Below are 23661 nucleotides of genomic sequence, written 5' to 3'. Positions count from 1 at the left end.
TGAGTGACCTTTTATTGGCCGACAACCAGGGGTGACATGTGGGGCCAGGATCGGTTGAAGGGGCACTGCTAGGATTTCACGGGGCGTAGTAAAACCTGGGGGTGGAGACTGCATCAGAATAATTCCTCAGCGTCAGTAAGGATACAGAGGAGGGGTGGGGGTAGAAGGGGATGGAGTAAGGATACAGAGGAGGGTTGTGGGGTAGAAGGGGATCTGCTTTATAGGTGGACTGTGGGGAGGACTGTGAGCAGGTTGTCTTGGTCTCGGGGAGGCGTGTCATATAGAAGGTGTGGAGAAGGGGGTTGTGTACCTGGTGATGTGGATGGAGGGGCTGGGTGTGGGGCAGGGAAAGGGGGTCTCCAGAGAGGACTTGAGCTAGAGGGGTGACCTCGGTGCAGGTGAGCGAGCCTGTCCAGGGGTCTGGCCCCACCTGAATGGTCCATGAGCACTGTGGTCCTCGTCAGTATGTCTTTCTCCAGTGAGTCCTGTCAGTCCACCTTAGTTCTGTCTTCACGGAACCGGCTTCTACTTCCATGTTTTTCCAGTGTTTGCAGAGGTAGTCACGGCTGTCCGTTACCGTGCATGCACTTGGAGGTGCCGCGTGTCCCCGAGAGTCTGCTGTCTGCATGCACGCTGTGAGGAGGGTCCTGCCATTCTCTAACCATCTCTGTCCACCTGCAGCCGAGACGCTAACAAGTGTGCTGGATTTCAAAAGGGATGCTGGTCTGTGGCATGCCGTGCTAACAGTGAGTGCTGTCTGCAGGTCCCCTGGTCCCTTCAGTAGTGACACCAGCCCCAACTTTTAGGCGGTATCGTTAGTCTCTAGTGGCCCTGGGCCATGTCTGAGCTGCTGGTGTGAGGACCCTTGATTGTGTCTGCCGTAGTGCACTCTGTGCTGTTTCTGCATCCAACTCTGAGCTCGTCCGTGTCTCTGCAGAGCGTCCTTAACAGAATGCGTGTGCTCAGCATTCCGTACGCGCTGATGAAGGTGAACCCCCTCTCCTGGGTCCAGAAAGTGTGTTCCTACAAAGGTAACAGGTCCTTCTGCTCATCTCTGGCAGCTGCAATCGGCCGTGAGGCTGAACAGCCCTGTGTGACTAGAGTGGGGTCCTGACTCAAGGCCTTTCCTGTGTGTGTATGAGCCCTAGTGCGTGTGCGTGTGCGTGTGCAAGGCCCAGTCTGGGTCTCTGAAACCCACTCTGCATGTCTAAGGCCTGGTCTGCATGTGTGGGAGGGAGGCGTGTGTGTATGTGTGTGTGTGTGTGTGTGTGTGTGTGTGTGTGTGTGTGTGTGTGAGAGAGAGAGAGAGAGAGAGAGAGGAAGAGAGAGAGCAGGGCTGTACTTGTGTGCGCGTGAGGCCTGGGCCGCACCTTGCCCTGACTTGGGCCTGTGTGTTCTCTGCAGCCCAGGCCGCACTGGTCAAGTCTCGAGACATGCACTGGTCTCTCCTGGCTCAGCGGGGCCAGAGGGACCTCAGCCTCAGCTCCCTGCGCATGCTGATGGTGGCTGACGGCGCCAACCCATGTGAGTCCCTCATCCGTCCCCCAGTGGAGTCCTCCCCTTGGCCCACCTGGTGAGAAGAGCACTGAGCCCTGTGGTCAGTGCACCTCTGTCTCTCCAGCGGCCAGGCTCCTTCCCAGCCTCCTGCTCTCTGACTGTAGCCCCACGTGCTCACCCCTCCTACCCTCTGACCTCAAGACCCCACCTGCCAACCCCTCCCACCCTTTGACCTATGTCCTTGTCTTCTGATTTTGTGTCACTTGTGCAGGCCCTGTGCAGAACTCAGGCAGCTGCTTGTTGGGGACCCTCTGGGTGAGGGTTTTGACTGATGTCAGTAGGTGGCTATGGGCACAAAGCCAGGCAGCTGATTGTGCCAGGCTGGAGTACCCAGCCTCCTGGGAATTCAAGCCTTTCACCCAGAACACTCCTAATGGGGGACGTCCCTGGGACACATCCTTGGGGGTGACTAACTCGAGGCCTCCCCTCCTCCCTGTGAGGACGGCAGGCCAGGGCTGATCAGGATGTCAGAGACTGTGAGGAGTCTCCCACTCTGCTGCTGTGGGTCTGGGAATCGTGTTTCTCTGGGGACTGTCACACCCTCCCCAGGGTCCCTGCTCCAGGTGTGACAGTCCTGTGGGGACGGGAGGAGCAGAGGGTCACTCCCGAGGGCCGGGTGCCCTCCTGTGATACCGAGCACTATCTCCTGCAGGGTCCATCTCATCCTGTGATGCCTTCCTCAATGTCTTCCAGGCCCGGGGACTGAGGCCAGAGGTCATCTGTCCCTGTGCCAGCTCTGCTGAGGCTCTCACGGTGGCCATGCGCAGGTGACTGGGTGGCTGTGGTGCCACTTGGGTGGTATGTTGAGGCTGATGGACTTCCCCAGGATGTGGGCCAGGCCAGGAGCCATGGGGGCCATGCCCTCGAGAGCCACACCCCTCAGGATCCTGTCTGGCCCCTCAGGCAGCTGGCAAGGGCAGCACATTCCCAGCAGTGCCTACATTTCAACATCTTGGCGATGGCCTCACCATGTCCCTGCACTCACACGCTCCCTGCGTGCAGGCGAGAAGAACCCTGGCATGGTGACAGCACAGCACCAGAAGGGTGTCTCTGCCCTCGGCCAGCCACACGGTCCTGTGCTCTGTGCCAGCTTGCCTGTCACTGAGGACCCCACTGGCCTTTGTCACAGTGTAGAACAGCCTGTTCCTGAGCTCGGTGACTTTGGTTCACACATCCAGTTAAGGATCCGATGCAGGGTGTGTGAGCTCCCTGAAGTCTGGAGTCAGGACGGGCCACACAAGGCAGTTCTGGCCACAGGTAGCTGTAATGGACAGGGATGGAGTCAGGCCAGTCCAGGCCCCTGGGGCCAGACAGCCAGGCAGAAGATAGCTCCCATCATGGCCTCTTTTTCCTATGTCAGTACCTGTGTGCCAGGGGCAGGGATGGACAGGGACAGACAGACCTGTGTCTGTGGAGAGGGGCTGGCTACCACCCTTAGCCGTATCTTCAGTGTCCACAGAAAGTAGGGTTTTGCTGCAGCCTTGGGTCCAGGTCACCTCAGGACTCGAGCCCCTCACCAGCCTGGTGTTTTCCAGGCCACCTGATCTGGGAGGGCCTCCTCCAAGAAAAGCTGTCCTGTCGATGAACGGTCTCAGCTATGGCGTGATCAGAGTGGACACGGAGGAGAAGCTGTCGGTCCTCACTGTGCAGGACGTTGGCCAGGTGATGCCTGGAGGTAAAGAACCGCCTGGGCCCCTGTGGGCTGTCTTAGTGCTGGGCATAGGGCCAGCAGGAGGAGAGCGCTACAGCACCAGAGGGTCAGCCCTTGCCAGGCGGCCATTACTCTTTCTGTGCCTGTGGTCTCTGGGGCTCCTTCTGGCATCTTACGGCAGGGGCAGAGGGCATCTGGCCCGTGGGCCATATACTGCTTGTAGAATTGAGGTCTGTCCCTGCCACAGCGACTGCAGGTGGAGCTCACATCAGTAAATCCAGGAGCCTATCCTAGCAGCATTTAAGTCGATGCTTCTGTAACCTGTGCTTAGCCAGGTGCTTCACCACCCGGCCTCTGAGTCGATGCTTCTGTAACGTGTGCTCAGCCAGGTGCTTCACCACCCGGCCCCCTGAGTCGATGCTTCTGTAACGTGTGCTCAGCCAGGTGCTTCACCACCCGGCCCCTGAGTCGATGCTTCTGTAACCTGTGCTCAGCCAGGTGCTTCACCACCCGGCCCCTGAGTCGATGCTTCTGTAACCTGTGCTCAGCCAGGTGCTTCACCACCCGGCCCCCTGAGTCGATGCTTCTGTAACGTGTACTCAGCCAGGTGCTTCACCACCCAGCCCCCTGAGTCGATGCTTCTGTAACGTGTGCTCAGCCAGGTGCTTCACCACCCGGCCCTCTCATTGCTTCCACAATGCAGATAAGGCATGGTGGTCAGTGAGTGCTCCACTCTCCCTACAGATAGAGCCCCACCAAGCACCTGAGACAGAGCCCACTGCATACCTGAGACAGAGCCCACTGCACACCTGAGACAGAGCCCACAGCACACCTGAGACATAGCCCACTGCACTCCTGAGACAGAGCCCACTGCACACCTGAGAGAGCCCACAACACTCCTGAGAGAGCCCACAGCACTCCTGAGAGAGCCCACAGCACTCCTGAGAGAGCCCACAGCACTCCTGAGACAGAGCCCACTGCACACCTGAGACAGAGCCCACGGCACACCTGAGACAGAGCCCACTGCATACCTGAGACACAGCCCACTGCACACCTGAGACAGAGTCCACTGCACACCTGAGAGAGCCCACAGCACACCTGAGAGAGCCCACAGCACTCCTGAGACAGAGCCCACAACACACCTGAGACAGAGTCCACAGCACACCTGAGACAGAGCCCACTGCACACCTGAGACAGAGCCCACAGCACTCCTGAGAGAGCCCCCAGCACTCCTGAGACAGAGCCCACAGCACACCTGAGACAGAGTCCACAGCACACCTGAGACAGAGCCCACTGCACACCTGAGACAGAGCCCACTGCACACCTGAGACAGAGCCCACAGCACACCTGAGACAGAGTCCACAGCACTCCTGAGACAGAGCCCACTGCACACCTGAGACAGAGCCCACTGCACACCTGAGACAGAGCCCACAGCACACCTGAGACAGAGTCCACTGCACTCCTGAGACAGAGCCCACTGCACACCTGAGACAGAGCCCACAGCACTCCTGAGACAGAGCCCATAGCACACCTGAGACAGAGCCCACAGCACACCTGAGACAGAGCCCACAGCACTCCTGAGACAGAGCCCACAGCACTCCTGAGACAGAGCCCACAGCACTCCTGAGACAGAGCCCATAGCACACCTGAGACAGAGCCCACAGCACACCTGAGACAGAGCCCACAGCACTCCTGAGACAGAGCCCACAGCACACCTGAGACAGAGCCCACTGCACACCTGAGACAGAGCCCACAGCACTCCTGAGACAGAGCCCACAGCACTCCTGAGAGAGCCCACTGCACACCTGAGAGAGCCCACAGCACTCCTGAGAGAGCCCACTGCACTCCTGAGAGAGCCCGCAGCACACCTGAGACAGAGCCCACAGCACTCCTGAGAGAGCCCACTGCACACCTGAGAGAGCCCACAGCACACCTGAGACAGAGCCCACAGCACTCCTGAGACAGAGCCCACAGCACTCCTGAGACAGAGCCCACAACACACCTGAGACAGAGTCCACAGCACACCTGAGACAGAGCCCACTGCACACCTGAGACAGAGCCCACTGCACACCTGAGACAGAGCCCACAGCACTCCTGAGAGAGCCCACAGCACTCCTGAGACAGAGCCCACTGCACACCTGAGACAGAGTCCACTGCACTCCTGAGACAGAGCCCACAGCACTCCTGAGAGAGCCCACAGCACACCTGAGACAGAGCCCCCAGCACACCTGAGACAGAGCCCACAGCACTCCTGAGACAGAGCCCACAGCACTCCTGAGACAGAGCCCACAGCACTCCTGAGAGAGCCCCCAGCACTCCTGAGAGAGCCCACAGCACTCCTGAGAGAGCCCCCAGCACTCCTGAGAGCCCACAGCACTCCTGAGAGAGCCCCCAGCACTCCTGAGACAGAGCCCACTGCACACCTGAGAGAGCCCACAGCACTCCTGAGAGAGCCCACAGCACTCCTGAGACAGAGTCCACAGCACTCCTGAGACATAGCCCACAGCACACCTGAGAGATAGCCCACAGCACTCCTGCAGACATAGCTGTCTTTGCTCCACCTCTCCCTGCAGATTAAGTCCTACTTCACACCCTCGCTGAGACCTGCCTTCCTCTTAGTATTCAGGACTCCTGTCTTGCAGCTGACTTGTGTGTGGTGAAGCTTGAGGGAGCCCCTTATCTCTGTAAGACCGACGAGGTTGGAGAGCTGTGTGTCAGCTCCAGTGCAACTGGTTCCACATATTACGGGCTGCCTGGCATCACCAAGAACGTCTTTGAGGTGAGTCTTGTCCCAGCCTGTCCCTGAGGCTCTGTCCATGGCTCTGCTCTGGGAGCAGGAGGCTGGCAGGGACCTCAGCCCTGCAGGTAGGGATCTGGCCGGGGAGCCACCTCTCTGCACTGCTGGCCCCTTGCTGGGGGTTCCTGCCTGTGGCTGACCATACTCCCTCCCCACAGACGGTCCCCATCACTGCGGCAGGAGTACCCATTTCCAACAGGCCTTTCACCAGGACTGGGCTGCTGGGCTTCATTGGGCCTGTGAGTATATGGCTCTGGGCATGGCCTTTAGGTGGACTTGGTACCCTCCTGGCACCCCGTACGCCCATCCTTGCACAGGTCGTGGCAGGTCGGGCGCTGCACTGTGGCCCATGCCCAGGTGGGATGGGGAGCAGGAGGCAGGTCACGGCGTTCACTGTGGCTGTCTGTGTCGCCTTGACTTTCCCCGGCTGGGGTGGGCGTCCAGGTCAGGCGGGTGTGCTGTGTCGCTGGCCGGGCTGCTCAGGTGACTGGGTCTCTGCTGGCCAGGCAGGCAAGGGCTGCGCTGACTCTGATATCGGGAGTCCTCTATAGCCCGCCCTCTGCCCAGAGCTGTGTCCTTGCTGTGCCTGAGAGCAGGGGCCCACTCTGCCCTGGTGCCCTGACTGACTGACGGTCACCTTGTACACGGTCAGCCAGCTGCAGGGCTGCCACAGGCCTCCGGTGCATCTCCTCCTGACCTCCATTCTTGCCTGCAGGATGGTCTGATCTTTGTTGTGGGCAAGCTGGACGGGCTAATGGTGGTTGGAGTTCGCAGGCACAATGCAGATGACGTGGTGGCCACCGCTCTGGCTGTGGAGCCCATGAAGTTTGTCTACAGAGGCAGGTGATGCCCTGCGGCCCTGCTAGGGCTTCTGGCGCTCCTTCTCAACCCAGGTCCTCATCCTACCTAGAGCCCCAGGTCCTCCTCCTCCTCCTAGAGCCGCAGGTCCTCCTCCTCCTCCTAGAGCCCCAGGTCCTCCTCCTCCTCTCCCTCCTCCTCCTAGAGCCCCAGGTCCTCCTCCTCTCTCCCTCCTCCTCCTAGAGCCCCAGGTCCTCCTCCTCTCCCTCCTCCTCCTAGAGCCCCAGGTCCTCCTCCTCCTCTCCTCCTCCTCCTAGAGCCCCAGGTCCTCCTCCTCTCCCTCCTCCTCCTAGAGCCACAGGTCCTCCTCCTCTCCCTCCTCCACCTAGAACCCCAGGTCCTCCTCTCTCCCTCCTCCTCCTCCTAGAGCCCCAGGTCCTCCTCCTCTCCCTCCTCCTCCTAGAGCTGTAGGTCCTCCTCCTCCTCTCCCTCCTCCTCCTAGAGCCCCAGGTCCTCCTCCTCCTCCCCTCCTCCTCCTAGAGCCCCAGGTCCTCCTCCTCCTCTCCCTCCTCCTCCTCCTAGAGCCCCAGGTCCTCCTCCTCTCCCTCCTCCTCCTAGAGCCCCAGGTCCTCCTCCTCCTCTCCCCTCCTCCTCCTAGAGCCCCAGGTCCTCCTCCTCCTCCCCTCCTCCTCCTGGAGCCCCAGGTCCTCCTCCTCCTCTCCCTCCTCCTCCTAGAGCCCCAGGTCCTCCTCCTCCTCCCCTCCTCCTCCTGGAGCCCCAGGTCCTCCTCCTCTCCCTCCTCCTCCTAGAGCCCCAGGTCCTCCTCCTCCTCTCCCTCCTCCTCCTAGAGCCCCAGGTCCTCCTCCTCTCCCTCCTCCTCCTAGAGCCCCAGGTCCTCCTCCTCCCCTCCTCCTCCTGGAGCCCCAGGTCCTCCTCCTCTCCCTCCTCCTCCTAGAGCCCCAGGTCCTCCTCCTCCTCTCCCTCCTCCTCCTAGAGCCCCAGGTCCTCCTCCTCCTTCCCTCCTCCTCCTAGAGCCCCAGGTCCTCCTCCTCCTCCCCCTCCTCCTCCTAGAGCCCCAGGTCCTCCTCCTCCTCCTCCCCCTCCTCCTAGAGTCCCAGGTCCTGCTCCTCCTCCCCTCCTCCTCCTAGAGCCCCAGGTCCTCCTCCTCCTCTCCCTCCTCCACCTAGAACCCCAGGTCCTCCTCCTCCTCTCCCTCCTCCTCCTAGAGCCCCAGGTCCTCCTCCTCCTCTCCCTCCTCCTCCTAGAGCCCCAGGTCCTCCTCCTCCTCTCCCTCCTCCTCCTAGAGCCCCAGGTCCTCCTCCTCCTCCCCTCCTCCTCCTCTTAGAGCCCCAGGTCCTCCTCCTCCCCTCCTCCTCCTAGAGCCCCAGGTCCTCCTCCTCCTCCCCTCCTCCTCCTAGAGCCCCAGGTCCTCCTCCTCTCCCTCCTCCTCCTCCTAGAACCCCAGGTCCTCCTCCTCCTCCCCTCCTCCTCCTAGAGCCCCAGGTCCTCGTCCTCCTCCCCTCCTCCTCCTAGAGCCCCAGGTCCTCCTCCTCCTCCTAGAACCCCAGGTCCTCCTCCTCCTCTCCCTCCTCCTCCTAGAGCCCCAGGTCCTCCTCCTCTCCCTCCTCCTCCTAGAGCCCCAGGTCCTCCTCCTCCTCCCCTCCTCCTCCTAGAGCCCCAGGTCCTCCTCCTCCTCTCCCTCCTCCTCCTAGAGCCCCAGGTCCTCCTCCTCTCTCCCTCCTCCTCCTCCTAGAGCCCCAGGTCCTCCTCCTCCTCCCCTCCTCCTCCTAGAGCCCCAGGTCCTCCTCCTCCTCCCCTCTTCCTCCTAGAGCCCCAGGTCCTCCTCCTCCTCTCCCTCCTCCTCCTAGAGCCCCAGGTCCTCCGCCTCCTCCCCCTCCTCCTAGAGCCCCAGGTCCTCCTCCTCTCTCCCTCCTCCTCCTAGAGCCCCAGGTCCTCCTCCTCTCCCTCCTCCTCCTAGAACCCCAGGTCCTCCTCCTCCTCTCCCTCCTCCTCCTAGAGCCCCAGGACCTCCTCCTCCTCTCCCTCCTCCTCCTAGAACCCAGGTCCTCCTCCTCCTCCCCTCCTCCTCCTAGAGCCCCAGGTCCTCCTCCTCCTCCCCTCCTCCTCCTCCTAGAGCCCCAGGTCCTGCTCCTCTCCCTCCTCTTCCTAGAGCCCCAGGTCCTCCTCCTCCTCCCCTCCTCCTCCTCCTCCTCCTAGAGCCCCAGGTCCTGCTCCTCTCCCTCCTCCTCCTAGAGCCCCAGGTCCTCCTCCTCCTCCTCCTCCTCCTAGAGCCCCAGGTCCTCCTCCTCCTCTCCCTCCTCCTCCTAGAGCCCCAGGTCCTCCTCCTCTCTCCCTCCTCCTCCTAGAGCCCCAGGTCCTCCTCCTCTCCCTCCTCCTCCTAGAGCCCCAGGTCCTCCTCCTCTCTCCCTCCTCCTCCTAGAGCCCCAGGTCCTCCTCCTCTCCCTCCTCCACCTAGAACCCCAGGTCCTCCTCTCTCCCTCCTCCTCCTCCTAGAGCCCCAGGTCCTCCTCCTCCTCCCCCTCCTCCTCCTAGAGCCCCAGGTCCTCCTCCCCCTCTTCCTAGAGCCCCAGGTCCTGCTCCTCCTCTCCCTCCTCCTCCTAGAGCCCCAGGTCCTCCTCCTCCTCTCCCTCCTCCACCTAGAACCCCAGGTCCTCCTCCTCCTCTCCCTCCTCCTCCTAGAGCCCCAGGTCCTCCTCCTCCTCTCCCTCCTCCTCCTAGAGCCCCAGGTCCTCCTCCTCCTCTCCCTCCTCCTCCTAGAGCCCCAGGTCCTCCTCCTCCTCTCCCTCCTCCTCCTAGAGCCCCAGGTCCTCCTCCTCCTCTCCCTCCTCCTCCTAGAGCCCCAGGTCCTCCTCCTCCCCTCCTCCTCCTCCTAGAGCCCCAGGTCCTCCTCCTCCCCTCCTCCTCCTCCTAGAGCCCCAGGTCCTCCTCCTCCTCCCCTCCTCCTCCTAGAGCCCCAGGTCCTCCTCCTCTCCCTCCTCCTCCTAGAGCCCCAGGTCCTCCTCCTCTCCCTCCTCCTCCTAGAGCCCCAGGTCCTCCTCCTCCTCTCCCTCCTCCTCCTAGAGCCCCAGGTCCTCCTCCTCCCCTCCTCCTCCTCCTAGAGCCCCAGGTCCTCCTCCTCCCCTCCTCCTCCTCCTAGAGCCCCAGGTCCTCCTCCTCCTCCCCTCCTCCTCCTAGAGCCCCAGGTCCTCCTCCTCCTCCCCTCCTCTTCCTAGAGCCCCAGGTCCTCCTCCTCCTCTCCCTCCTCCTCCTCCTAGAGCCCCAGGTCCTCCTCCTCTCTCCCTCCTCCTCCTCCTAGAGCCCCAGGTCCTCCTCCTCCTCCCCTCCTCCTCCTAGAGCCCCAGGTCCTCCTCCTCCTCCCCTCCTCCTCCTAGAGCCCCAGGTCCTCCTCCTCCTCTCCCTCCTCCTCCTAGAGCCCCAGGTCCTCTTCTTCCTCCCCCTTCTCCTCCTAGAGCCCCAGTTCCTCCTCCTCTCCCTCCTCCTCCTAGAGCCCCAGGTCCTCCTCCCCCCTTCTCCTCCTAGAGCCCCAGGTCCTGCTCCTCTCCATCTTCCTAGAGCCCCAGGTCCTCCTCCTCCTCCCCCTCCTCCTCTTAGAGCGCCATGTCCTTCTAGTGGGTCACACTGTCCCTCTGGGAGAGAAAGAGAGAGGGAGAGCCTGCAGGTCGTGCTGCCCCCCGGGGGAGAGAGAGAACCTGCAGGTGGTGATGCCGCCCTCCCCTCAGGATCGCCGTCTTCTCTGTGGCCGTGCTCCACGAGGACCGCATTGTGTTGGTGGCCGAGCAGCGGCCGGACGCCTCTGAGGAGGACAGCTTCCAGTGGATGAGCCGAGTGCTGCAGGTAGGCGGGCGCTCCCACACCTTGTGCCACCCTCCATCTGCCTTATCCAGCCCCTCAGCCGCTCTGAGCAGACCGAGGGTCTGGTCACCCGGCTTGGGGACACCTGTGAATGAGCCCTGCGGACATTCGTGTGGACCTCGGCTCTCAGCATTTAGTTCCTGCTGTCCCGACACGGCCCGCTCAGTAGACGTGTGAACTCAGCTGTGGACTGTGGAGGTGCCCCGGGCGCAGAAGGAAGCATGGCTGCAGTGTGCCCAAGGCCACGCAGAGCTGTTGGCTCTCACCTCCAGGCCTTGCCCTGGGCCCACTGTGGACATCACTCTCTAACACCCCTCCCCGTCTGGAAAGCTGGGGTCTCACCAACTCCCCACACGGCGACCCTCTCTCTCAAACACAGTGCTGCTGTGTTTGCCGCAGAGTGCAGCCATCCCTTTTCCCTGGGGCCGGGCTGTCCCCCCAGCTCCTCTTGGGGTAAATACATTTGCTTTTATCGTCTTTGTCATTGCTACAGATAAACTTTTCACGGTTTTCACTCTGCTGTGTGTAAAATGCAAGTGTGGCCACAGAGGCAGTTCTGAGCACAGAGGACTGATCACTCAGTGTGACTCTGCAGAGCACTTGCAGACATGGATGTGTGTCTGAGCAAAGCAGGGGCCTCCTTTCCACACAGGGCGGAGGTCCCCCTTGGCCTCACAGCCCCACTGACAGCTCCTGCCAGTCTGAGTGGGGGCACCTGCTGCTCTCACCCCTCAGGCCATCGACAGCATCCACCAGGTGGGCGTGTACTGTCTGGCCCTGGTCCCGGCTAACACTTTGCCCAAGGCTCCCCTTGGTGGGATCCACATCTCTGAGACAAAGCAGCGCTTTCTGGAGGGCGCCCTGCACCCCTGCAATGTGCTGATGTGCCCGCACACCTGTGTCACCAACCTGCCCAAGCCCCGCCAGAAGCAGCCTGGTGAGTGCGCTCGCTGCTGTTGCATCTGGCCGTAGCACACGGTTCTCAGTGTGGTCCCAAGGGTGTCTGGGGTACAGGAGGTGCCCTGGGCCAGCTGTCACCTCTGGCCCTCGGTTCCCTGGGACGGAGTGATGCCAAGGGAAGGGATGGCTGTCTGCCAGAGTGTTGGCAGCTGGCCACACCAAGGCCACGTGAGCTGCTGCTCTGGCTGCCGCAGCCATAGCCATAGCTGGAGAACAGCCTGGGTGGCCTGCACGGGAGTCCCATTCCTGACTTCAGTCTTAAGGCCTTTTCGTCCCTTTATTTATGAGATGTTTAGTAAATAGAACTTATTTTGTGATCATTGGACACTTACGGTGTCATTCGGCATGTTTATTCAGACAGACTTCATTTCCTGTGTTGCACAGGAGCTAGAGTGCAGGGATGGGATGAGTAGGTAGCCACTGTGACTGGCGCCAAACACTGTCCCTCACATCTGTGTCACCAGCTCATCATCCTTCCTCATCTGCTTACTTGACATGGCTTCTGTTGAGGAGAGTGTTTCTCCCCTCCGTGCCCCCCCTCCTTTCTCTGCTCCTCTCGACATGACACCAGAGGATAGCCAGCACGGAGGGCTTGCACTGTGGGCAGGAGTTGAGCGCCTCCCTCCAGTAAAAGCCATGATGGAGATAGAATGTCTGGACACGTCCCAGCTGTCCTGGCTTCTCACAGATCCCTGGTTTTCTAGAGGTGGGACCAGCCTCCATGATTGTGGGAAACCTGGTTTCTGGGAAGCGGATTGCGCAGGCCTCAGGGAGGGAGCTGGCTCAGCTGGAGGACAGCGACCAGGCCCGGAAGGTGAGGGCGAGGGCTTCCTGCCAATGAGCTGGGGGGCGGCCAGGTGTCCCCACACTGAGCTGGCTGCCTCTGCACAGTTCCTGTTCCTGCCAGATGTGCTGCAGTGGCGGGCACACACCACCCCGGACCACCTGCTCTTCCTGCTGCTGAACGCCAAGGTGAGAGAGGCCTGGGGGCAGAGGGCCTCCCGGGGCCCCGCTCGTCCTGCGCTCTGGCCCTGGGCTTGCAGGCAGCTCACACGGACCTTTCTCTGATTTGTTAGTAGCTCTGGGTTTTCAGTTTAGGGCAGCAGAGTGCAGCCAGGGAGGTGGCTTGGCAGCAGAGCACCCGCTTAATAGGTATGAGCCTGCGTCCACTCCCCCAATATGGAGACACAAAGCACCAAGACAAGTTGATCGTGGTCACGGTGGAAGTGTGCTGTGGCCTCTCATTTGCACAGCCATAGCCAGTATGCATGGGAACACTTACTTTGTAAAGTTAGGCATTTGTTCTGCCTCTGTCCACAACCGTACCCAGTGCTCATTGTGACTGTGTCTTGCAGATCACTCTGGGCAGATTCCAAGGTGCACTTGGTGGGCTCCGGTAACCTGTGGTGTGAACTGAAGTCGGGGGAGCATTAGTGTAAAGGGGAAGTTGTCACCTTGTGCCATCTGTGGGCAGGGAGGCACGGAGTGGTGACACCAGCTTCTTTCAAAACTACAAGGCCAGAGGGCCAGGCGCTGTGTTCTAGATGCTAATCCAGCCACCTGTGGCCAACCAGAATGCTACTCTGCTGCTATGGAAGTTGCTAAGAAAAAAAACAGACATTGTGACGATTATTAACTAAGACAGTGAAGAATTGAAACAGTGCAGAAAAGTAGGATTAGGCATTAACTACCTGGCTGTTTTTTGGGGGCCAGCGCAGTGCTCAGCTCTGGCTTATGGTAGTGCAGGGCGTGATCCTAGGTACTTACTGTAGTGTCTGTTGTGTTGTTTCATTGTGAATGTTTTACCAAAGAGGCCAGAGGGGTTTCTTTCTTTTCTGTGTCTGTGTGGATGCTGGCTCAGAGTGGGCAGGTGCCTTGTCCTCTGTGGTCAGACTAGCCAGAAAGGGTAGAGCATCTCTGTGCTGTTCCCAGGACTTCAGAGTAGGGCGGCCCATGCTGACTGAGCCTCTGCAGGCATACTGTGTTGAGAGAGTGGGCTGGGCATGTACATAGCAAGCAAGCGTGCGGTGATTTCGAGGGAGCACTCAGCACCCAGCACCCAGGAGGGTATGCTCAGCACCTAGGAGGATGTAATCACACATAGTACCCAGAAGGGAGAACTCAGCACCCAGCACCTCAGGGAGCACTCAGCCAGCACACAACCATCCAGCATACAGCCAGCCCCCAGGAGGAGGTACTCAGCACCCAGCACCTCAGGGGGAGCACTCGGCCAGCACACAACCATCCAGCATACAGCCAGCCCCCAGGAGGAGGTACTCAGCACCCAGCACCTCAGGGGGAGCACTCGGCCAGCACACAACCATCCAGCATACAGCCAGCCCCCAGGAGGAGGTACTCAGCACCCAGCACCTCAGGGGGAGCACTCGGCCAGCACACAACCATCCAGCATACAGCCAGCCCTCAGGAGGGTGTACTCAGCACCCAGCATGTGGAAACCGGGCTGCCCCCTGTAGCCCCACATGACCCCACATGTCTCCACATGTCCCTAGGGCACCGTCACGAGCACAGCAACCTGCATCCAGCTGCACAAGAGGGCTGAGAGGGTGGCTGCTGCGCTGACGGAGAAGGCGAGGCTGAGTGTCGGGGACCACGTGGCCCTTGTGTACCCCCCAGGTGAGTGTCAGGGACCATGTGAGCCTTGTGTGTCCCCCAGGTGAGTGTCAGGGACTGTGTGGGCCTTGTGTCCCCAGGTGAGTGTCGGGGACCGTGTGGGCCTTGTGTGTGCCCCAGGTGAGTGTCGGGGACCGTGTGGGCCTTGTGTGTCCCCCAGGTGAGTGTCGGGGACCGTGTGAGCCTTGTGTGTCCCCCAGGTGAGTGTCGGGGACCGTGTGGGCCTTGTGTGTCCCCAGGTGAGTGTCGGGGACCGTGTGGGTCTTGTGTGTCCCCAGGTGAGTGTCGGGGACCGTGTGGGCCTTGTGTGTCCCCAGGTGAGTGTCGGGGACCGTGTGGGCCTTGTGTGTCCCCAGGTGAGTGTCGGGGACCGTGTGGGCCTTGTGTGTCCCCAGGTGAGTGTCGGGGACCGTGTGGGCCTTGTGTGTCCCCCAGGTGAGTGTCGGGGACCGTGTGGGCCTTGTGTGTGCCCCAGGTGAGTGTCGGGGACCGTGTGGGCCTTGTGTGTCCCCGGGTGAGTGTCGGGGACCGTGTGGGCCTTGTGTGTCCCCAGATAGACCTTGTGCTGCTGCACCTGCCCCAGTCCTTTCACACACACACCCTGCCTCGTAGGGAGGGACCCAGCAGCTGCATCACTGTCTCAGAGTGGCAGAGAGGATGCTGGGCCTGGTCTGCTCCTGACTTGGATGCCTGACCAGCTCTGGTGCTCAGTGCGAGAACAGTCTGCTAGACAGTGAACACTGTCTTTGCCCAGCCCTCCACTGCACCTGCCTCATTGAATGCCTTCTCTTGGCTGTGTCTGAGTGGGCATGGAGACCCCTCACATGGCGGGGGCAGCCGTGGCTCGTGCAGCATGGGTGACTACCTGCCCACGTGTCCCTGTGGGCAGCGAGGCCCCTGGACAGACACTCCAGACCTGGCCCAACCCCTGGATCTAGGCTTCTCAGGGCCAGGCTGAACTGCAGCTCCCTGAGACCTCAGTCAGTGAGTAGGCAGTGGACGGTGGGGCAGCCTGCATGCCAGCCAGCACAGGGCAGAAGAGGGAGAGGTGGGAGGACCGCCCATGTGGACCCCGGGTGCGGGGCAGGGCTGGCAGCTGCACTTCTGAGCATCCAGGTCGCCTGTGAATAATCTCAATAGAAGAGGAAGTGCAGGGTGACTGAGCTCAGCCGTGCCGGGGCCGTGTGGTCACTTCTTAGGAGAGCCCAAGACCTGGGCTCAAGGCCTCATTCCCGTCTGCGGGGAGGGGGCTTCACAGGCTGTGTAGCAGGGCTGCTCCAGGTGCCTCCTCTTCATCTCTCCCTCAGTTCCCCTCTGACTCTGTCCGAAACCTGTTGTGTTGGCACCTCAGGACTCGGGGCCTGATGGGGTGAGTTCTGCCCACAGGCTCACCTGGGGACATGAGAACAGACACACAGGAACAAGAGCTTGGGAGCCCAGGCAGCCCGGAGCCCTTCCCCTAACTGCCCCGACACTGTCACCACTTCTGCTGGCCTCAGCCTCCTGGCTGCCCAGAGGGCCGGAGCCTAGGGCAGGCTCTGTGGTAGCAGTGCTGGGAGTGGCCTGGCCCTGTGGGGGACTCATGGAGCACACCTGTCCTTGTCACCATGGGGGACTGGGCCTGGAGCCGTTGTGATCTCCCACCCCGGGTCCACACCTGAGTCTGGAAGCTGGGCCTGTGGGGGTCAGGCACCTGGAGCCCCCCAGGGTGGGGGTGCAGGTGGGAGATGGGGGGTTGTGACATAAGCCTGATTTCCACTCATAGGGTTTTGTGTGGAAAAGTGAAGCAAGAGGGGGCGGGCAGTAGCGCAGTGGGTTAAGCACACATGGCACGAAGCACAAGGACCCATACAAGGATGCTGGTTCGAGCCCCGGATCCCCACCTGCAGGGGAGTCGCTTCACAGGCGGTGAAGCAGGTCTGCAGGTGTCTGTCTTTCTCTCCGCCCTGTGTCTTCCCCTCCTCTCTCCATTTCTCTCTGTCCTATCCAACAACAACAGCAATAACAATAATGGCAACAATAACAAGGGCAACAGAATAGGAAAAAGATGGCCTCCAGGAGCAGTGGATTTGCAGTACAGGCACCAAGCCCAGAAATAACCCCTGGAGGCAAAAAGAAAAAAGAAAAGTGAAGCAGGAGTCTTTGTAAGAGCCAGCTGGGCGTGTCCATCCTGGGGACGGGACAGGGTCTGTGCCACGCGCCCCAGGACCCCCACAGAGCTGGCTGTCCTGGCCCAGGCTCTCATGTGCCCCTCCATCCTGGGGACGGGACAGGGTCTGTGCCACGCGCCCCAGGACCCCACAGGGCTGGCTGTCCTGGCCCAGGCTCTCATGTGCCCCCTCCATCCTGGGAGACTCCTAGGGAGGCGGCTCCCTGCCCCCACTTGTATCAGCTCTGAGCTCAGTGTGGGCGGTGCCCCTCCCCTTCTCTTCCCCCTGGCCCCTGGTCCCCCAGGTTTTGGCCCCCACACTGACCCTTTGACCGTGGCTACCCACAGGGGTGGACCTCATCGCCGCCTTCTACGGCTGCTTGTACTGTGGCTGCGTGCCCGTCACTGTGCGCCCCCCGCACCCCCAGAACCTCGCCACCACACTCCCCACTGTGAAGATGATCGTGGAGGTAGGTGGTGGAGCTGGGCCTTGCCCGGGTCACACAGCCGCCAACCCCATCTCGGCATTCATCCTGTCTGCAGGTCAGCAAGTCCTCGTGCGTCCTCACTACACAGACCATCATGCGGCTGCTCAGGTCCAAGGAGGCGGCCGCCGCTGTGGACATCAGGACCTGGCCCACCATCCTCGACACAGGTGGGTGTCCTGTCTGGGGCCCCGGTATGCTCCTTCCCACCCTCATGCCAAAACATGGCTGACTGCTTGCCCCATCTTGGGTGAACGCTTTAGGGGCCGCAAGTCTGTGCCTCTTCCAGGGAGGCCCCCTCCTTCCCTGTTGGATAGTATGCCAGCTCCCCCCGGCTTAAACACCAGTATGTCTGTACGAGATTAGTTTGATCCCACTCAAAGCTGCGGTCTATTTACATACTTCCCCAGGGCCCAGACTCTCGAGTGTAGTCCCAGGGACCACAGGCATCTGTCCTCACTCTTGCTCCACCTTAGGAGGTCCTGAGACCCTGCTGTGCCCACCCATGGGCTGGAGAGCCCCTGTGCCTGCCCATGTCTAGCTCTGTGTGGTCAGCATCTCTGTCCCCCCACAGGTCATTGGAGAAGGGTGAAGCCTGAAGTGTCCAGGGGGCTGTGGTTAGAGAGCTTACCCACCCCTGCTCTGTGCCCGGGGAGACTTCCCATGGCACGGGCCTCTCCCCCCCAACCCCTGCCTGCTGTCCCCAGCACCTCTGGCTCCACAGTCAAGTGGGCCCACTCTGAGGGTGTTCCCCAGGGATGACAGCCCTGTCCTGACTCACAGCTGCTTATGTTCTGCTGTCCTGGCCTGACTTAGTGTCCCCAAGAGTTCCTTCCCCGGAACTGTGGTGATGGGATCCTGCGGGTGCCCCTTTCATAGATGACATGCCCAGGAGGAAGGTGGCAAGCATCTTCAGGCCCTCCACCCCAGACGTGTTGGCCTACCTGGACTTCAGCGTGTCCACCACAGGCATCCTGGCTGGTGTGAAGGTGAGGGGAGGTACTGGCAGCTGTGAGCTGCTGGCCAGTTGCGTGGGGACACCGTGTACTGGCCTGGCCCTCAGCCTCCTCAGGCTTGCTCCCTTCTAGCATTCCCAGAGAGTGACCGTGTCCTGGTGTTTGTGGGCACAGAGACAGACGGGGGAGGCAGGGGGCGTTGGGGAGAGACAGATGGGAAGCGGGGGAGAGAGACACACAGGGAGGCAGGAAGGTGGGGAGAAAGAGACCAGAGCACCAGAGTCACAAAGACAGACAGGGAGTAGGGGTGAGAGGGAGAGAGGCCAGAGCACCAGCGTCCTTCCACGTGGTGGTGGCCAGGCTCCACCCACAGCTGTTGGCGGCCCGACATCAGACTTTGACTTATGGCTCTAACTTTTTTACCAAAAGGGTTTTCTTTCTTTTTTTTTTATCTATATATATAATTCATTTATTTACTTATTTATTTATTTTCCCTTTTGTTGCCCTTGTTGTTTTATTGTTGTTACTGATGTCGTCATTGTTGGATAGGACAGAGAAATGGAGAGAGGAGAGGAACACAGAGAAGGAGAGAGAAAGACAGACACCTGCAGACCTGCTTCACCGCCTGTGAAGCGACTCCCCTGCAGGTGGAAAGCCAGGGCTCGAACCGGGATCCTTACGCCGGTCCCTGCGCTTTGCGCCACATGCGCTTAACCCACTGCGCTACCGCCCGACTCCCACCACCAGGGTTTTCATGCACAGTTCCACCACCACTCTTGGCAGACTTTTCTCGGAGTGAGAGATGGGGAGACAGGAGAGATGCCACTCGAGCACTCCTGTGGTCTGAGGTCTTGAACCTGGGTCCTCGGGCTCGGTCCATCTGAGTCCCACTGGATGACCCTGACATGCTTGGACGACTCTGAGGGTGCCATTTCCCGAGGGCAGTATCAGCTCTTGTCGGGGGCTGTTGCTGACTCCCCACACCCTCCACTGAGTGGAATCCCCCCACCTCCCCAGATGTCACACGCAGCCACCAGTGCCTTGTGTCGCTCCATCAAGCTGCAGTGTGAGCTCTACCCCTCCCGGCAGATCGCCATCTGCCTGGACCCCTACTGCGGGCTGGGTTTCGCCCTGTGGTGCCTGTGCAGGTGAGTGTGGGGTGCAGTGGCTTCTGGGGGTGGGCACTGTGAGCACGGGTGCCCCCTGGCCCGTCCTTCTGGTCCTCCAAGCCCTGGTGTCTTAAGAGGTGATCTCAGCCATGGCACGTCAGCATGTTGGGAGCTGGGTGGCTGGGCCTGCTCTGAGATGGAGGGAGGAGAGCGAGCCTGTCTGCAATCATCCAAGAGGCTCGTGTCTGTCAGGATGGGCAGGCTCCAGGTGCGGCAGCAAGCCCTCTGGATGTGTCCACTGTGTGGCCCCATGACTTCCCACATGACAGAGGAGTCTCGGGGAGGAACCCCTGCCCACTCTGACCCTGCCTGGCCTCCACAGCGTCTACTCGGGACACCAGTCTGTGCTGGTGCCTCCGCTGGAGCTGGAGAGCAACGTGTCCCTGTGGCTGTCCGCCGTGAGCCAGTACAAGGCCCGTGTCACCTTCTGCTCCTACTCCGTGATGGAGATGTGCACCAAGGGCCTGGGCACACAGACCGCTGTCCTCAGGGTGAGTGTCCGGCCGGGCACTGTGCCTGCCTCACCACCCTGCATGTGGGGGCTCCACGGGACACATGGCACCAAGGGCCTGGGCACGCAGACCGCTGTCCTCAGGGTGAGTGTCCGGCCGGGCACTGTGCTCGCCTCACCACTCTGCATGTGGGGGCTCCAGGGGACACATGGCACCAAGGGCCTGGGCACCCAGACCGCTGTCCTCTGGGTGAGTGTCCTGCGGGCACTGTGCCCGCCTCACTACTCTGCATGTGGGGGCTCCAGGGGACACACAGCACCCCAACCCTCCTGAGGTGGGGCTCCTGTCCCGCCTGCAGATGAAGGGGGTGAGTCTGTCCTGTGTGCGCACCTGCATGGTGGTGGCCGAGGAGCGGCCCCGCCTCGCCCTGACACAGTCCTTCTGCAAGCTCTTCAGGGACCTGGGGTTGCCTGCCCGTTCCGTCAGCACCACCTTTGGGTGCCGAGTCAACGTGGCCATCTGCCTCCAGGTGAGTGTACTGACTTTAAGGCCCAGCACCCTCAGCCCTGGGCCTCCCTCCCCCAGGCCAGCTCCTGTGTGTCCTGTCTATTACTGTCCTCTGAGCCTTTGTTGTCTCACTCCCAGATAGCAACTTGGCTTATAGAATCCTCCAGGGTTATTGCTGGGCTCGGTGCCTGCACCATGAATCCACCGCTCCTGGAGGTCATTTTTCCCCCTTTTGTTGCCCTTGTTGTAGCCTCGTTATGGTTATTATTATTGCCATTGTTGATGTTGTTCGTTGTTGGATAAGACAGAGAGAAATGGAGAGAGGAGGGGAAGACAGAGAGAAATGGAGAGAGGAGGGGAAGACAGAGAGGGGGAGAGAAAGACAGACACCTGCAGACCTGCTTCACCGCCTGTGAAGTGACTCCCCTGCAGGTGGGGAGCCGGGGGCTTGAACCGGGATCCTTATGCTGGTCCTTGTGCTTTGCGCCACCTGCGCTTAACCCGCTGTGCTACCACCTGACCCCCAGCATTCTACCTCTTAAGAGGGGTTGGAGTTGTAGAAATGCCTGGGCAGCTCTGCTGACAGTGCTCCTCTCCGCTGCCCACCACAGGACATGGAGGGAGGGAGGGCTCAGCGCCTGCAGCCTGCCGTGTAGACAGCCCGCCGGCCTGAGTTCTGGAAGCAGCCGTCTCCATGCAGCTGAGGGATGGGAGGGGCTGGGGTTCTCCCCATCAGCAGCTGCCGGGGGGAGGCTCCCCGCAGGCAGCCGGCATCCTAAGGCCCATCCGGCACCCCAAGACCAGGTGTTGCTCTGCACGGCACGGCACTCGGGCTGCCAGATTCTCCAGATTCTCCCTGGGATGTTGGTGACATGCCACCTCTCTTCTGTGTCTCTCATGTGGCCGTTGCTTTCTGTTTGTTCCTGTGCTGTCTCCTCCTGTCTTGCGGGCCCCTTCGGCCCTGTCAGCCCAACAGGCTGGGAAAGCTGGCTGAGCAGGTAGGACCTCGAGGCTCCCAGATGTGTGCCCTTTGCTCCGACTGCTCACAGACACATAACAAAGTGCCCTTTGTGGCCCGATTCAAGAGCAGAACGGTTTTTAGTGGGATTCCGCACGCACATGCGGCCTGCCTCAGCAGGAAGGGCAGTGATCCCGGGGCAGTCGGCAGGCCACACTGCCACGGCATGGTGGGGCGCGGCCCAGCTGCCTCAACGTCCCTTCTGAGACGGCTCGTCAGTCGGCTGGAGGAGGCCGGGCCAGACCAGTGCTCAGCCCGCCCCGGGGTGGGGTCGGGATGGCCCGCTGTCCCTTGTGTGTTACGGGGCGCCTTGCCTTGCCGATACAGGCAGTGTGGCGGCCCCCCGTGTCCTGGCTGGGTGGCCACGCAGACGCTGCATTGCTCTCCCCGCAGGGCACGGCCGGCCCAGACCCCACCACCGTCTACGTGGACATGAGGGCACTGCGGCACGACAGGTGAGCCTGAGGGTCTGCCCCCACTGGGCCTCTCTGCACTGGTTGGCACTTGGAAGGGTGGGGTGGGGTGGGTAACAGCAGATGGGTGGTGGGTAGAGGTTGGAGGAATGCTGGGTGGGAGGCTGACTGGTGTGTAGATGGGACGGGGAAGGATGAGGATGGAGGATGGATGGATGGATGGATGGATGGATGGATGGATGGATGGATGATGGATAGATGGAGGATGGATGGATGGATGAATGAATGATGGATGGATGATGGTTGATGGATGGATGAATGATGGGTGGGTGATAGATGGTGGATAGATGATGGATGATGGAGGACGGATGATGGATGGATGATGGATAGATGGATGATGGATGGATGGATGGATGGATGACAGTTGGGAAGCTGAGTGGGTATTGGATGGAAGACGGATGGGAAGCTGGGTGAGTAGTGTGCAAACAGACAGCCCAGTGAGACTGAAAAGGAGCAGGGCTGTGGGTTTGGGATCCAGTGAGGACCGCAGGGCATGGAAGGCAGAAGGGGGAGAGGGGCTTGTGGAGTGGGGCCCGCGGGTGCAAGAGGGTCTGCGAGCACCAGGCCCTGCGGTGCTGGACAAGGCTCAGGCTCAGGCTCAGGCTCAGGCTCAGGCTCACAGCCAGGCCGAGCACAAACCCAGGTCCAAGCCACCTGCAGGGGGATCCAGGAGTGGGGAAGCAGGGCTGTGTCTCCCTATCTCTGCCGCCCCCTCCATCTCTGTCTCTGAGCCCCCTCCATCTCTGTCTCCCTACTCTGCCACCCCCTCCATCTCTGTCTCCCTATCTCTGCCGCCCCCTCCATCTCTGTCTCCCTATCTCTGAGCCCCCTCCATCTCTGTCTCCCTATCTCTGCCACCCCCTCCATCTCTGTCTCCCTATCTCTGCCACCCCCTCCATCTCTGTCTCCCTATCTCTGCCGCCCCCTCCATCTCTGTCTCCCTATCTCTGAGCCCCCTCCATCTCTGTCTCCCTATCTCTGCCGCCCCCTCCATCTCTGTCTCCCTATCTCTGAGCCCCCTCCATCTCTGTCTCCCTATCTCTGCCGCCCCCTCCATCTCTGTCTCCCTATCTCTGCCGCCCCCTCCATCTCTGTCTCCCTATCTCTGAGCCCCCTCCATCTCTGTCTCCCTATCTCTGAGCCCCCTCCATCTCTGTCTCCCTATCTCTGAGCCCCCTCCATCTCTGTCTCCCTATCTCTGCCGCCCTCTCCATCTCTGTCTCCCTATCTCTGCCGCCCCCTCCATCTCTGTCTCCCTATCTCTGAGCCCCCTCCATCTCTGTCTCCCTATCTCTGAGCCCCCTCCATCTCTGTCTCCCTATCTCTGCCGCCCCCTCCATCTCTGTCTCCCTATCTCTGCCGCCCTCTCCATCTCTGTCTCCCTATCTCTGCCGCCCCCTCCATCTCTGTCTCCCTATCTCTGCCGCCCTCTCCATCTCTGTCTCCCTATCTCTGCCGCCCCCTCCATCTCTGTCTCCCTATCTCTGAGCCCCCTACATCTCTGTCTCCCTATCTCTGAGCCCCCTCCATCTCTGTCTCCCTATCTCTGAGCCCCCTCCATCTCTGTCTCCCTATCTCTGCCGCCCTCTCCATCTCTGTCTCCCTATCTCTGCCGCCCCCTCCATCTCCGTCTCCCTATCTCTGCCGCCCCCTCCATCTCTGTCTCCCTATCTCTGCCGCCCTCTCCATCTCTGTCTCCCTATCTCTGCCGCCCTCTCCATCTCTGTCTCCCTATCTCTGAGCCCCCTCCATCTCTGTCTCCCTATCTCTGCCGCCCCCTCCATCTCTGTCTCCCTATCTCTGCCGCCCTCTCCATCTCTGTCTCCCTATCTCTGCCGCCCTCTCCATCTCTGTCTCCCTATCTCTGCCGCCCCCTCCATCTCTGTCTCCCTATCTCTGCCGCCCCCTCCATCTCTGTCTCCCTATCTCTGCCGCCCTCTCCATCTCCGTCTCCCTATCTCTGCCGCCCCCTCCATCTCCGTCTCCCTATCTCTGCCGCCCCCTCCATCTCTGTCTCCCTATCTCTGCCGCCCCCTCCATCTCTGTCTCCCTATCTCTGCCGCCCCCTCCATCTCTGTCTCCCTATCTCTGCCGCCCCCTCCATCTCTGTCTCCCTATCTCTGCCGCCCCCTCCATCTCTGTCTCCCTATCTCTGCCGCCCTCTCCATCTCTGTCTCCCTATCTC

The 23661-nt window shown here is 61.0% G+C and overlaps 1 protein-coding gene across 12 annotated transcripts in view; it reads left to right on the top strand.

Moving 5' to 3' along the window:
- The window catches only part of DIP2A (disco interacting protein 2 homolog A), a 129416-nt gene that overhangs the window by 92690 nt on the left and 13065 nt on the right, over positions 1-23661 (top strand). For 8 of the 12 annotated variants that reach the window (XR_009551720.1, XM_060198837.1, XM_060198832.1 and 5 more), the window contains 21 exons: positions 682-746; positions 938-1031; positions 1405-1524; positions 2210-2324; positions 3093-3232; positions 5851-5987; positions 6164-6244; positions 6721-6848; positions 10544-10658; positions 11412-11613; positions 12341-12450; positions 12528-12608; positions 14147-14270; positions 16765-16886; positions 16960-17071; positions 17781-17890; positions 18875-19005; positions 19349-19517; positions 19837-20007; positions 20954-20983; positions 21397-21458. Coding sequence is in view for 10 of the 12 variants with exons in the window: in XM_060198837.1 (XP_060054820.1) it covers positions 682-746; positions 938-1031; positions 1405-1524; positions 2210-2324; positions 3093-3232; positions 5851-5987; positions 6164-6244; positions 6721-6848; positions 10544-10658; positions 11412-11613; positions 12341-12450; positions 12528-12608; positions 14147-14270; positions 16765-16886; positions 16960-17071; positions 17781-17890; positions 18875-19005; positions 19349-19517; positions 19837-20007; positions 20954-20983; positions 21397-21458 (2419 nt within the window). In the remaining 2 variants the exon portion in view is untranslated. Of the gene's footprint in view, positions 1-681; positions 747-937; positions 1032-1404; positions 1525-2209; positions 2325-3092; positions 3233-5850; positions 5988-6163; positions 6245-6720; positions 6853-10543; positions 10659-11411; positions 11614-12340; positions 12451-12527; positions 12609-14146; positions 14271-16764; positions 16887-16959; positions 17072-17780; positions 17891-18874; positions 19006-19348; positions 19518-19836; positions 20008-20953; positions 20984-21396; positions 21459-23661 lie in introns of those variants that run through there. The other 4 variants (XM_060198836.1, XM_060198833.1, XR_009551721.1 and 1 more) reach the window with 3 other exon arrangements.

This window comes from Erinaceus europaeus, chromosome 9, assembly GCF_950295315.1.
Source record: "Erinaceus europaeus chromosome 9, mEriEur2.1, whole genome shotgun sequence".
Classification (NCBI taxonomy): domain Eukaryota; kingdom Metazoa; phylum Chordata; class Mammalia; order Eulipotyphla; family Erinaceidae; genus Erinaceus; species Erinaceus europaeus.
The sequence above is the reverse complement of the archived record's forward strand: the minus strand, read 5'-3'. Positions and strand labels throughout refer to the sequence as shown.